At 43.1% G+C, this 14,942-nt stretch overlaps 1 protein-coding gene across 2 annotated transcripts in view; it reads right to left on the bottom strand.

Annotated features, from left to right (window-relative positions):
- Positions 1–14,942, bottom strand: part of SLC15A2 (solute carrier family 15 member 2) — a 41,286-nt gene that overhangs the window by 13,493 nt on the left and 12,851 nt on the right. The window contains exons 6-14 of one of the 2 annotated variants that reach the window (XM_009911133.2): positions 14,699–14,789; positions 12,508–12,585; positions 9,743–9,825; positions 8,248–8,334; positions 7,829–7,918; positions 7,436–7,480; positions 5,220–5,252; positions 4,060–4,148; positions 1,790–1,871 (exon numbers count right to left, since the gene is read on the bottom strand). In XM_009911133.2, coding sequence (XP_009909435.1) covers positions 1,790–1,871; positions 4,060–4,148; positions 5,220–5,252; positions 7,436–7,480; positions 7,829–7,918; positions 8,248–8,334; positions 9,743–9,825; positions 12,508–12,585; positions 14,699–14,789 — 678 coding nt within the window. The remainder of the gene's footprint in view (positions 1–1,789; positions 1,872–4,059; positions 4,149–5,219; positions 5,253–7,435; positions 7,481–7,828; positions 7,919–8,247; positions 8,335–9,742; positions 9,826–12,507; positions 12,586–14,698; positions 14,790–14,942) is intronic. The other variant, XM_054176294.1, reaches the window with a different exon arrangement.

The raw sequence follows: 14,942 nt of genomic DNA, 5'->3' as shown, positions 1-14,942 counted from the left end.
AGAAGTTGCACTGAGAGAAAAATGACCATAAATCTTATTTAGGGGAGGTTTTCTCATAGTAGCTCAATAGCCAACCATTCATTCCTCCCAAAAATTGCTCTTCACACCACTAAGCATGCAGACTACAAAACTGCTGGGAAGGTAGAACAATGTCACTGCTTTCATTACATAGCTCCCTAGTGCCTGATTTAATCAAATGCCATATCAGCACAGAAAAAAAAATGTGCTTAACTTTCAAAAGCAGTGGCCAGGCTAATTGTTTCCCACTGTAGTCCATGGCTGGGCAAAGGATTAGGCCAGAATCTGAGCAGTTTTGAAAATCCCAGTCCAGCTCCATGCCTGTAATGGATGCTTTTGCATTACTTGCCACCATGCTAAGAGCCAACCAGATAGGTTTTATTGCCAGTTTTCTGAGAAAGGGAAGAGGATGCCTCCAGCACAGAGGTATCTATTTCTGTCAGGAATAATATTCTAGGAGTAATACATCAATCAGTGTTACCCTTGTACTACCTGGAGATCTAAAATGAATTTTTTTTTTCCCCACACTTCTCATTTTTCCCTCTCTCTCTACTTTAAAGTAGCTGCCAGCAATACTTCAGAGCTATCTCATCCTATAATTTGGGTATTGCAGGTAGGACAGTTTGAATTTAACCCCATGGGAAGACACACTGTCATAGAGAACAAAGTGGCCTTGATTTCCCTGTACCCACATGGTGCTCTGTTAATGTTATCTAGCAAATTCCATTATTCTGGCTTTCCACCTGTGCTATCCACAGCCAAGCCAAGGTGGGCCATCCTATACCTCTTTTTGCTAAGAGCTTTTAGTGGCCTTCAGAGTCAAATTTCCATGCCAGACTAAGGTATCCTTAACTCACCTTGCCTCTGCCTGGAGGAGTCACTCATAGCCAGAGCAGACTTTCAGTGCTCAGCCACAGCTGCTGCTGGTGGCAATGAGAGGATTTCTTTGCTCATGTAAAGAAAGATGACCTGAACCCACAAAGTCTCATTTCAGTGTGAGACTTGTCAGTGGATTCACCTGAGGAACCAGCAGATGTTAATCCAGGGCTGTGTGCCAATCACTCTAACAGAACATTGCAAGTGTACATGGAAGCTTTAAAAATTAATCCTATACTAACTTTTGTGAGACAAATGTCAGCCAAAGCCTGCACCAGGCTGGTACTGGGCCAGAAACAAATGGTACAAAACTGTGGGGGCTAACATCAGATTTACAAGACATTTGCTGCCATTCTGTCTAGGGATGCCCATCAGTCCCTGATGCCTGTTACTATGGAAGTAATCACATTCACCTGCCTCACTGGAGAAACAATTTGGCTTGTAAAAACCCACATCCCCATGCTAAACTAGGAAAGTAATTTGGTTTAAAAACCCAAACCATCACACACACAAAAAAAACCCCACACCCAAAGAGCATAATACAGGCAAGCTAAGGCAAGAAATAGGAGAGAGAACAAACTACCTTTTGAGAATTAATCACTATCATTAACTAGATGTCTGTCAAGCACTTTGATGATGGAAATCTAGAATATAGACCAACACAGATGACCGGCACAGCAAAACTGTAAGGACTAGAGACAGAGATAAAGAGAAAGAGAGGGAAAAGTAGACAGAGAATTATCATTAGCCACCGGATCAGTATGCTCAATTGTAAAGAATGGAATAAAAAAATATATCAAGGAAGGCAATGGTTAAAAGGATTAACTAACAGGCATCAATAAAAATACTCCAGGGAAAGAACATGTTTCTGAAGGATCCCATGTGCTATACTTACACTGATTTTGACTTCTATAATAGCTGCAAGTCCAAATGCCATCCCTGCAAGGATCATACCTGTTGCCATTTTCCTAATAGGTCTATGGAGTAAATGAGAGAGGTGCCATTAAGAAAAAAATTCATTGAACACCATTCCTCAGAGCCAAAGATGTGCCAAATCCATGTAATAAACTGTCCAACAGGTGGCACTGGGGATGACATGCTGTTTAAATTGCCAATCATTTAACTTTAAACTATTCTAGTATTTTGTATCAGGCCAGAACTGAGGCCAATTAAAAATTATATGCCATGGAAAAAAGCTCTTTGCTTGCAAGTTTCATATTATCTCGTCCCTAGCTCTTCTAGTGGGAATAGCTCACGGCATTATGTTAAACTGCGGTGTTGGAAGGAGCATTAGAAATGATGTATCTTAAGTCCCTTTTGGGAAAGGCAAAGGCAAAGCAGCATGTTATTCAGCAGTAGGAATGAGGAGCAGGAAAATGTGTAGTTTGTGTCATCAGTGTTTCTGACCATCTGTGGCATCATTCTGGTTTCTTTTGTATGCCAATACATTTACATTTCGAGAGAATAAAGAGTTTGCCTCTGAGCTTGGAGCAGAACTAGCACAATTCTACCAGAGTCACAGAATAAAGTAGGTCCAGAATGGCCTGTCCAAATTGAGTATCGAGTTAGTGAGATTTGAAACAAGTCTGGTTCTAGATTCAGTGGTCCCTGCTCTTCGTTGTGGTCTGGATTCATGCTCCAGATTAGGAACCCAAATTCTGCCCTGGGATGAGAAAACATTTACTGATTGCATCTTGCAATAAAAACAAAACAAAACAAGAACCCCACACCAGCCCCAAACCAAACCAGTTTGCTCTTCAATGCTGCATTAGGATTTTATAGCACAAAATTTTGCAGCCACATAGGTGAACACCCTGCAGGCTACAATGTTTCCACAGCCACTTCTACAGCTGAACTGCTTGGCAACCTGTTAGTATCCCACATGCAGTGGATGGAACGACATGGCATTCAGTCTTGATCACGAGTTTGTGCTGCTCTGTCTGGGAACATGCGCTGTGTAGGCTGGGAACTGGTCACTGGGCAGTCACTCAACACCATGGCATCTGTCAAATCAGGGCCCAGTCCAAGGCACAGGCTCATACTAACATAGCATGGAGAAGCAGAGCTTCTGACATGTGACCTCCAAAGGGCACCATAGCACGGCTGGACAAGGTCAAATAATCACATAATATCTTTGGTTGGAAGAGACCTTCAAGATCATCTAGTCCAAACTTTAACTCAGCACTGTAAGGTCACCACTAAACAGCATGGCCACATGCCATTTAAATACCTCCAGGGATGGTGACTCCACCACTGCCCTGGGCAGGCCATTCCTATGCTTGACAGCCCTTTCAGTGAAGAAATATTCTTTGGTAAGTCTTTAGGTGCAAGTAAGTTGGTGTGATGGGGAGGGATCAGCAGGGTAAGGGGTAGGCTTCTAAGGCTCCTTCCATCCCCAGTTTGTGTGGTTTTGTCTAGGCAGCAGCTTAGTGTGGATTAGGAACATGATTTTTTAAGCCAATCTCTCAGTGCCCCTTACTGCACTGAGAAGTGGTGCTGAAGCATAGAAACTTGGATCCTTTCAGCTGACACTGCGCTGTCAGAAACACTCCACAAGTGCACATAACATAGTCCCACTGCTAAAGGGCATCTGTCCACAGGGGCAGACTACAGATGCTCTGAAGTAAAAAATCTCCCAAAATGCATTAAATGGGTCTCAGAACCAACCTGGAGGTCTGCTTCCACTGCACTGCACTGCACTTCTTGCTAACATAGACTAAAGATAGAATGCCTGGGCCATATGGAAATTTCCTTATGTACCCAGTGGATCGGGTTGTAGCATGGAATTTGCTTTCACAGCACCATATGTAGTCTACACAGGACACTGAATTTGGCCCCACAAGGCCTGACCTTTCAGGGAGGTAATTATTTAAGGATGATGTTGGTGATAAGGTGAAGAACACATTGATCAGATTCAAAGAGGCATTGTTCATATCTGCTTCCAGGGAAAATCTGTACAGAGCAGAATCACTGCATTTTCCTCTCTGGAATTTCCAGGGCCTCTGGAAGAGGCTGATGCTCTTCTTCAGCTTCTTGGAGCTGGAGTAGAGTCAGGTAATGGGAAGGGTGAATGGGAATCTTTGTTTCTGCTCCTTAAAAGCTATTCTGCACACTTGCAGTAAAAGAAAAAGCACTGAGGCATCTGCATTGTCCCCAAGTACTTACGTGAAATTAAATTTGCACATGTTTATCAGGGGGTAGAGCCCAAGGTCAAAAACTGGGATGAAGACAAGAATAAGAAGTGGATTTAAGAACTGCAATACAAAAGAATGGGAGTTTAGTGACTAGAAAGCAACTTTCAGTAATTAAACTCATAAAGCACTGTCCTCCAGAAATAATTCCATTACAGAAAGGACACGAACAAACACTTTAAAACCTTGTTTTAAAATATAATCATAGTTTGCACTTCAACAGCTTCTGATATTTAATTTTCACAGGCATGAATACATTTCATTTATATCCTCCCCTCCAGGAGGTAAGCCAGCATCATTGGTCCAGTTTCCCTGAAAAGAGAACTGAAGCATTATGTTTTTAAAGAGTACAAAACCCACTGACAACAGAGGCAGGTGACTTCCAGTGGCTGTGCTGGGACCTTACAACAAATTAGCAATGCTAGACACATCTTGGGACTCTGGCAAAATCCCAGAGGAACAGGCACTATTCTGTGAGACTGGCAATTTCTTGCACTTCCACACACTTTGGCAATCCCCTAGGAAACTAAATTTCTGCTGGGAGGGGCAGTGTGTCTGCCAGTCAGCAGTGGCAAAGTAAGAAAATAGTGACACAGAACAAGCAGAGAGAAATTCTCTTTCACTTTCAAAGGAAGATTTCAGAGAACAGAACAGCTTTGAATTTTTCCAGAGCTGTTCAGCATACGAATTATAATCAACTACAACAACACAGTGCTGTGTTGGAGCCTTCACATTTTCATCTGCCCTGCAGAAAGCGAGAAAGGAAACGTATTTCACGTACAATGCTCACCCCAGCACAGGGGCACTTTAAAAGAAGACTCAGCTTGTATCCTTTATATGCCAGCACTGGTTCAACCACCATTATGGTGCATCTCTCCCTGTAGCTCTGCACTGCTCAGCAGGATTCGGCCTCCACGCTAAGATATCCTTGGGGTCTCCTGAATCCCAAGGTTAAGCTTGCAAAGCGGACAGTGAGCAATAAGGCAGAGTCCACACCACAGCAGTCAGCAGGAGCACTGCTATTACCTTCAAAAGCAGCAGAGCAAGGCCACTGTTCCATGAGAAAAATAAAAATGAGGGGAAAAAAGAAAAAACATTTCTAAGGGGTATTTCCCACCCTAGAGTGTATTTTACCTGCATTTGGTCAGGTTGAAGGACATATATTCCCTGAAACAAAAAGATATTTCAGGTGATTCATAAACACCTTAAGATAACAGCACATCTGGTAAATAAGCAAGTGGTCCAGTAGAGACCTTAGCAGCAGAGGTGATTTCCTCAAATGCTTTATGTTGGCTTTAGCAGCTGATACTGTGCTCTTGACATTTGTTGTCTACGGACACTGCTTCTGATGAGAATCATTTTGCAGAAGGAAGATCCACTCAGACCTTGATATACAGCATCTGGGACACAGCCGATGAGAGGCACTGAGACCTATCTTTCAGATAGCTGAGCCATAAACTAGGTGACTGGGGAGGAATGGGCATGTTAGTGTCCAAGCTGGGGGTTAGGCTTAGAGCGTCCTCCCTCCCTGCTTCTGTAATAGGAAACGCTCAAATCCTACAAGTGAGTGCTCTAAAGTTTCAGGACTCTCTGAGCTCTGTTGGCATTTCTCCCAAGCACTCCAAAAAGAGTATCAAAAGACCATGCCTGAGCCAGTGGGCTGCACAACCTCCTTTTTCCTCCTTCCTTATGTCGAGGGCACGTAATTGGCCTTGGTGAACTGTGACTTCCTGGTTTGAGCCAAGAATCCTCAAGGCTGTAAAAGAAACCTCACCTGTGCATTACTGTACCCAGCCCCCACAATAGAACACGGTCAATAGGGATGGTGGTGGAATCCCAGATCCCCAAAAGGGACCAATGAGCTGTCTCCAGGGAGGGGATGGTGTTTCTTTGAACTCCAGATGGTGCTTTTCATTTGAAAATAAGATGAAGAGTGGGGGAAATTATGAAGGAAATAATATCTTTCCAGAAAAACACTGTTGGGGTTTCTCTCCTGCCTGCCAGGCTTACCCTGAGCTAAATCTAGAAAAGCTACCTGTCTCTGATGGCAGCTCCCTCCTGGGAGAGTGAAAACCACCTGTCACAGCAAAGGAGGCAAACATCCCCTCCTGCTACTTTGTGCATACTATGCAAATCTGCCACTAAGAAACAAGTCTGCAAATATTTAATCTCATACTAAGTAATTCCCTGTTGACTCCAGACTTCATCGCTGAGCCCCTTCTCTGCTGAAGGGGAAAGCATGGAATGGTACAGATATGAACTCCAGCAAGCCCAATGATGGGATCACCCCATGGCTGCAGTTAATCCTCACATTTGAGAGTTGGGATAACTCACCAGTAGAGAGCAGATGAGACTGAAACACAACCCAAAAACCCATCCCAGTCAGTGTGACAAAAAAAGCCCTGAATATGTCCTTCTCCTCCAGGGAGTTTGGTAAGTGACACCTGCTGATTCTTAGATCTTCTGCTAATGGATCACTAAGTGTATGAGACTAAAAGAGCAGAAAACAAAGGTTTTATATATCTATCACAAAGACTGAATGACTTTTCATTGTTTTGCCTTTCTGAGGTGGATGAATATTTCCCAAGGTGTAGTCTTTTTCATGCCTTATTTGAATTAATTAAGCCTAATGAGTACCACATACTGAGGGCCCCCTTTTAACAGGAGAGAAATGGAAAAGCTCAGCTTTTGGGACTTAAGTCAATTTAAAACTGGGAAATGGATATTTGCAATCCTAAGTTCTGATGTGAGCATTCACAGGTAAGAGATAGATGGTCCTTTAAAATATGTTTCTGGAAAACAGCCCTGTATGTTGGTATTTTTAGGCAGACAGCTAATCCACATTTATCTACATCCTGCACCATTTTCCATTTACATCTTTGGAAAACTTTATGGCTACTAATTAATCCTCATCACATCTCAGCCCTATACACAACATTCCTGGTGGTTTTGAGAGGCTTAATGTATTACCAAGTAAACCAGAAAACAAATATACAACTACTATAGCTCTAGTTATGCCTTACAAGGAGTGTATGAACTTTGCTTGACCTCTTTGTCTTCAGTGGAGGTAGCAGGCTGGAAACTACCTGCTCAAGGTCACAGAGTGACCAGTGCCAGTAGGGCAGCACTCCTGACCTTTCAGGCTGCTGCGGACTCCCCAGCCCTGGCTCCTTGCCATGATGTGCTGTGATGAATTGAGTGATGGCTGCACAGAGCCTTGTGTTTCTAATGACCAAAAGTATAACTCACCCAGACTCATCAAGCTGTTAGTACTGTGAGACTCCAGTTAAAAAGCAAGAACAGTGATGTTAGTACTAGCCTTACCAGTCCTGGGGACATTTAGTACTTACAAAATCAGCATTCATTTTTGTGGCTTGCAAAGTCCATCTGGATCCCTAAGGAGGAAACAGACAGCTGTGAAACCTTCAAGGTTTCTTATGAGACTAGAAAACGTGGGGAGAGAGAAGAAGGAAGTGCCAGAGGTCTTTATTCCCCTCTATTTCTTCCCTTCTCTGTTCACCTGCCATTAGACAGAACACATTCATTCTTAACCTTCTGTGCTAGACACCCAGCAGGACCACAAAGGGATGGCCAGTGGTGATGGTGGTTGCTGCCTTAGCGAGCCCCTGGACAACTGGCAGTAGTGTGGTGCTCTGTGTCCCCAGGACATTTTGGTATTACCCTGGAAGGACAGGGGTGTAAATGCAAGCCGGCAGACAGGCCAGCAACGCACTGTACCGTACCTGCTGATCAAACAGGGCCCAGAACATCGGCAGCGGTATGAAGAGGAAGAGAACGCGCGTCACCATTTTAACCTCCCCAATCAGCTGCTTCTGTAAAAGGAACAGGCAAAAAGGTCAGATGGGGGTGAAAAGCCAACAGGTGAGTCAAGCCACAAAACACTAGAGCTCCTATTTCTCTCTGCATGGCAGTTATTCGTGCTTAGTTGTGACACTGGACACGTTTGCCTTTCTGCATTTCAGTGCAGCACCTAAACTGTCCAGTAAGGGTCAGAAGAGTACAGATGTGGGAAGGGACAGGACAAACGAGAGCCTGGTGCGTGTGACACATGATGAGGCCAGGCTAGTGTTATTCTCTCCCTTGTCTGTCTGCCCATCTTTCCCCTTTCCCCTCCAAACCTGCCAGATAGAGCATCACTTACTGAGTATTTTTCTGACGCCCAGTCCAGCCAGTGATCCCTCTTTGGAATCTGACGAGAGCGGTTTTTCAGCCGGTTTTTAATGGCAAACTAGGGAGAAAAACAGATGAGTAACACCCCTGTGTTGTGTACCCACCCTTGTCACATTACCAACTCAAGGCTGCCCTCCCTTCTCATCCCCAAATCTAAGAAATGGCACAGAATTGGAGTGCTTTTGCTGGAAATTTCCAAACTCTCAGACTGGGTGTTTCATGACTAATTCTCTTCAGGGAAGTTGCTGTGGCATTGCTTGATTAAGGTGTGGTGGGCTGAAATTTCCCCCTCCAACATTACATTTACCAGCCCAGCCCAGGTGGAAGCAAATGAAAGCTGTATTTCCAGGCAAAGCTACAATCTGCAATGGAATGCAATGAATATGTACAAAATCTGCTCAAGATCTGTGAAAAAAAAATTTAAAAGCCTAGCCTAAAACTACCACATAAGGTATGATGTGGGAATGTGCTATCTCATGGGCTTGTCTTTTAGAGACAAACCTGACACTAGCCCCCAGAGATTGTTTCATGTTTGATTTAAAACAGGCTACATCATAGAGCTTTAAATGTCATTTCTTTAGTTCTCTTCCAAAAAGCACCAGTTGGACTGACCACTGTGCTGGGGAGCAAATGCCTCATCATCTAAAGCAATGTCAAAATCAGAACTCTCACTCTCTTCTTGTTCTGTAGACCTTTCTTTGCATATCCCCAGTGTAGCCTGTGCTTCATTCACTCCAAGACCAGCTTTCAAGTTGGTTTCTCACTGAAGGAGAAATCAGTGACACTGAATTTGTAATTTGTTTATGCTGTGTGCTCCAGTCACTGAACACACTGAAAACAGCTACACTGGCAAAAAGAGTGGCAGATCCCACTTAGAAACCCTGCCTTTAAGACCTGGCCTGTTTCACCAAGGCAAATCTCTCACTAGGTAAAAAGAAAATATCTGCTGTTTGGTTTCCTAAAAAAAGAAACATCATTATCCACCTAATAATAAGAGAGTATTTTTTCCACATACTGTAGCAGCTCACACACTGAAAAATAATTGATAAGGATATAATGCAACTTCAGCAAGTCCTTCTTGCTGTTACATGAACATGCTGAATGTGCATAATAGGAATGTGTACTATTTACTGTCTGCTGAACTGATAAACTTCAGTGAAATTATTCAGCTCAAAAAAAAAAGAGTCATACATCTAATACCCCAAGTTTCTGAATTTTTCTGTCAGTTTAGTCTGCCACCAGTGATTATATTGACATCAACTGAACAATCTCATGGAGCTAAGTAAAAACAACAGAAATAATAACCTAGGAACTAAATATGTTTCTTATTCCTTATAGCTAATCAACAAGACATCCAGGAGCAGGACACAGAAGAACTCCAAATGTCACCTCTCCTTTCCCTTTGCACTCTTCTGACCTGCAACCTCAGAATCATGCATGAAGGAGAGGGAACGGCACATACTTACACCAATGCATTTGCACACTTCCAGTAAGACATTCCCTTGTGGTGGTGTTTTTCTGTACAGTCCACTTCCAGCAATGAACACAACTGGAAAATATTATAATCCAAGTGGGAATTCACATGACTGAGACTCAACCCTGCACTGCTTTCTGATAAGGATCGCCCATTCCTGTGTTCACCAGGAATCCTCTGCTCTTGGGCCTTACAGGATAGAGCACTTTTAACATAATAAACATACAAAATCCATTTAAGGCCTTCAGATGGAATAAAATACAGAATCCTACCAAGAGGCAGTGTGATCCCTAGGAAGTCACCATCATCATCTTATGATCTGTTTTGGTACAAGTACCTCCACATTCAATTCATACTGGGAATCAAAGCTTTGAAAATTGCCTCCATCTATGATGTTTGTTTTGGTTGGTTTGGGTTTAGTTGGTTGGTTGGTTTTTGTTTGGTTTGGGTCTTTTTGTAGGCTAATTTTAAAATACAAGCCATATTGAATTGCTGCAGCTGATGTTGGAAATCAGCCTTGACTCATAGCAACCATGTGAGGATTAATCCAGATCAGACATGCGCTCTGTGTACTTGCATCTCGCACACATTTCAATGGGAATGGCCACCAAGGTCACTGCATCACACCCTGGTGTTAACAGAAATTACCTCCACATATGGTTCCATGAAGAAATATAAAATTTAAGATATTGTTTTCTCTTGGTTTTCTCCCTCGAAGCACAAAGAATATTGGATCAAGGCTTCAAAATCCTGTCAGAGATGAGGCTATCTGATTATATATTATTTGTTCTGCTCTTTGAGTGCCTCTGAGCACACTGCAATTCCAAAGACATTAGCAGGGAGAAGTACAATAAAAGCCAACCATGAAATCCTTATAACAAACCAACCTCAACTTTTGAAAGTAACCCAATTGTCTGGGTTAATCCACAGCCAGTGGAGAAATGCAGGTACCTCAGTCCTAATTCAAGAAGCCTGAGACACTGCAGGGAGCTCAGCACTTTTCTGACTATGAAGACATTTTGCATCCAGTTTTGACTTGCAGAACTGTCAGAGAGACTTCTGAAGTCACTTTATGTGAGATGCACTGAAAGACACTTGCCCAATGTCACCCAGAGTGGGTAGGTGCACCACCTAATTTTTAGCATCAACCCGTGGACCTGTTGGTGCCTTTAAAAGGTGATTCATTAGATTTGCTGTAATGCTTTCTGGCAATACAAGTGACTCCTTTGGCAACTGAGGTTTCAGTGCTAGCTTTGGCAGTTGAAATTAAATAAAACCAATCTGTCTTCCTCTTTCAGAAACTGAAGCAGCCCAAAAAGCCTTGCTCTATAATATGCCCATTTTGCCTCTCAATCTATCCTTGCTTTCTGCCATCACAGGGAGACGGCCAGTCAGGGCTGAAAGGGTATTTCCTCTACTTGAGCATGCTGCTCACATAGTCAAATATATCACTTGCAACAGCATTTTAGCACGATACAAAAGAACACAGAGCTGCTTTGCTGGGCAAGCCATGGAACCTGGCAGCAGGATACTAGCTAAAAACACATTTCAATTGATGCCCTCACCAAAACTGCAATATTTACACGTCCATTTTCCCCTGAGCAACTACTATTCGGCTAGAAACATTCATCATGATGGTGCACGGAGGAGCCTGTGCTGCCTTAAACTGATAGGAACAGGCCACAGGGGAAAAGAGAAGCTTCTCAAGCCTGTGACCATGCACATTTTTGAAAATAATTGCTGTAACATCAGCTGTGGCCCAATGATGTTTCTCCAGTGTCTTGATTTTTGTCTCTGATGGAAGTTTGAGGGGAGAGAGCAACATCCACATTCTCTGGGGGATGAACTTTTCAAATCACAGATGCTGTGGTGAAATCACACAATTGCTTGGTCTCTCAATTAAGCTAACAAGCTGAATAAGAAGTCACCCCATGCTGTGCCAAATACTCTTGAATGTAGTGTAATAAGGGGAATGTTCCACTCAGCAGCTTACATCTGTGAAACTAAAGCTAATGGGGTGTCCTCTGTATTGGCAAAGAAGAAGTAAGAATGTGAAGTATTTTATAAGGGTTGAAGAAGAAATCTTGACAAGTACATTAATAGGGCTAAGATGCAAGCTTTAGGAAGGAGGGCGATTGCAGCTGTCTCCTGACATTTGGACAGTAAGGGCTTTTTGTTGCAACATAATAAGTTGTCACTGTAATTGTGGGCATTACTTCACCCAAGCTAAGTGAGACATAACAAAATAAAGTAACATCTCATTCAGCTCCTTCTGCGATTTCTGTAGTGCATTGATTCTGATGCAAAGGTCTGAGCCATTAAAGACGGCCCCAGGCTGCAAAGCACCTGTGTAAAGGCTAGAAGTGGCATCCTAAGTTTCTCTTCTATAAGCTGGGGAACTGTGAAGGCTGTGTAGACCACAGTTCATAGACAAAGCTGCAAGCCATTAGGAGAAGCATTTTGCTGCCTTCTTGTGCTTTATAGAGCAAGGCAAGTGCATTGTGAAACACCCACCAGACTACCCTCCTATCAGTTTCAAAACAAAGGATTGCAATAAAACCATGGTCTGCCCATGGCTAAGTGAAGAAGGGATTTTTTTTCCTTGTTGCTCTGAACTGTGGAATTGTTGGATGACCTTGAACCCTTGGGTTTCCCATTGCAGCACCCCTTCAGAGCTAGTGAATTTGTGCATTTTCTCATCTATCCATGGATTCAAAAACGGTAACTCCTGTTACAAGCATTATTGTTTCCACTCACCAAGTGCCAACACCATTAGTGCTGCTGGGACACCAAAAGCCAGTGCGTAACAGTCCTCTCCAAAACATTTCACATCCCCTGAAAAAGTCAGAAGTAAAAGCACCTCATTACAGTCAGAGTTATGTTGCTGAAGCCTTTGACTTGCTTTCCCTAAATCAGTCACTTCCCTTGGCTTTAAATCTTTGTTGGTGCTTGACACCATGAACTGAATCTCCTTGAAACAGTTGTCCTCCCTTGATGATAACAATTTGGAGGCAGGGTTAGCAAAAGCAGCTGATAATAGGATATTGATGGGAATGATAGAAGGGAGGAGATAGACATAATAGGTGGAAAGAAGTAGTAGAAACTGCAGCTGGGGGTAAAACCTCACGAAGCTAAAAATAAACTGAAGATATTCTGTATTTGCCTAGATCTAAATAACCAATACTGTGTTTCCACACTATTTGTGAGAGCTGCAAACCTGAATCTGGTTTCATAGCAACCTACAGTGGACAAAATAGAAGCCAATACCCCTACTATAAAAATGGGGTCACATGCTTACTCTTAAAACTCCAGTTCTCTTTCTCACCACCTTCCCAATCTTACTGAAGGTAGTCTGCTCCAAACAGTCTTGCAATTACACATCAGAAAGCCAAGTTTGTCACAGCATGGCTTTGATCAATCTGAGCTATGGTTTGCTGAAACTGTGCCTCTTGGACCTGGTCAGTTCTCACACCACATGAATTTAGAGGTCCAGTTGCAAACAGCAAGCCTGCAGTGGGGTCTGTGTTTGTATGCCAGTGGCTACAAATTACTGCATTCTTACATGGGGTAATAACAAAAAGGCTAAACCAAGCCAACCTAGTTAACAGCAAACCAACTCATGAAGCCTTCATTTTTTCCTGTTTGATATCCCTGTGCAGTCATGGTCAGCTACATAGCCCTGTGCGTGCATAGTTTTTATTCACTTATTTTCAGCAAATTAGCTGACATCCCACAAAGCTGGCAGTGAGACACTATGGGCACACTGAACTTGTGACATGCAAAACGAGCTGGACTTCTCCACCTAAAAGTATGCCTTCCAAATTTCTGCAAAATGTTTATAAACTGCACTTCTTGCTCTTGCATGACAGGCTTTCACACTTGGCAGCAATTTTACTCTTTCCCCATCCTCTCCACCTCATTTCCACCTTGCAAGTAGTTTATTGCAAGGCTATATTGCCACAGGTTTTGATGTTTGAAGGGGACTGGATTTTCATTTGTGCATTGACTGCAATGAGCAAAAGCCCCTTCTCAACAGAATGCCGAGCTAGGGACACCAGCAAGAGAAAAAAGGAAGAGATACAGTGTTTTTTCTTTCTCGTACACATGATGTAAATCTGAAACAAGCACACTTGTGGAATGAATGGCCTGTTGGAATACGCTCTCTGAACAAAGAAAGCTTCCTGGAGGCGATGGGACATAGTGAAAAAAAAAGTGTTACTGAGTGTGAAGGCTACCTTGTCCCTGTCCCCATTGCTTATGGCCTGCAGCTCTGCCTCTGTGCCTGTATTTAGAGTGTGCCAATCCCCTCGGCTTCTAGGCGCTGCAATACAGTGAAGTAAGTGCAGCAAGACTGAGGAACTAAAAGGGATTGTGCAAACTGGGTAGAATGCAAAGTAGGTCTTAAGTGGGACATAGGCCTGTTCTTTGTTTCCAAGACTAGATGTTCAGGGCAACAATCTTGCAAGCAGACCCATGAAGACATGCCTGAGTGACAGGACAGAGCCCTCCAGAAGCTGGCAGCACCCTGTGGGAGGGGGACAGCAGGACTTCAAAACCAGCTCTGCCAATTTTTTTGGCCCTGACATCTGCACAGGACAGCAGAGATCAGTTCCCATCCACAGGTTACCTGCAGGCAAGACAGGGGAATAATCTTTCACTGGCAAGGAGGATTAGACAACCATATAGGTCCTTCCACCTTTCTCATTTAAATTCAGCAGTTCAGATTGGCTTTGAAATACAACCAAGAATATAGTTTCTGTGACTTGTCTGCTACTACTATAAATCTGTTATGCTTGCTATGGCAGGATTAACAAGGCGTAAATGCAATACACTGGCCACTCCACAGATCTGTAATTTCTGTCATTCAGTTGTCATAAGAGCCTAACTATGCACAGCAAAGTAGTCAGAGGGCAGCTAATTTATTGTTTTATTCCAATTGAGCACTGACCTCTTAACACAGGAGTTACAAACGTGGAGATCAAACTTCCAGCATTAATGGATAAATAGAAGATGGAAAAAAACTTGCTTCTCTCTGAGGTCTAAAACAAGAGAAGACAATATCAATGTCACAGCTAATGCACAGCATTGGGCTTGCAAATTGAGCACTATCAATTCTCTTGTTAGGAAGGCTGGCTAAATATTGACACACACAGCATAAAATGTTAAGTAAACAAGCTTTAGTTCAGGTGACG

This window comes from Dryobates pubescens, chromosome 2, assembly GCF_014839835.1.
Source record: "Dryobates pubescens isolate bDryPub1 chromosome 2, bDryPub1.pri, whole genome shotgun sequence".
NCBI lineage: Eukaryota > Metazoa > Chordata > Aves > Piciformes > Picidae > Dryobates > Dryobates pubescens.
Note: the sequence above shows the minus strand (reverse complement) of the source record. Positions and strands in the feature narration are given on the sequence as shown.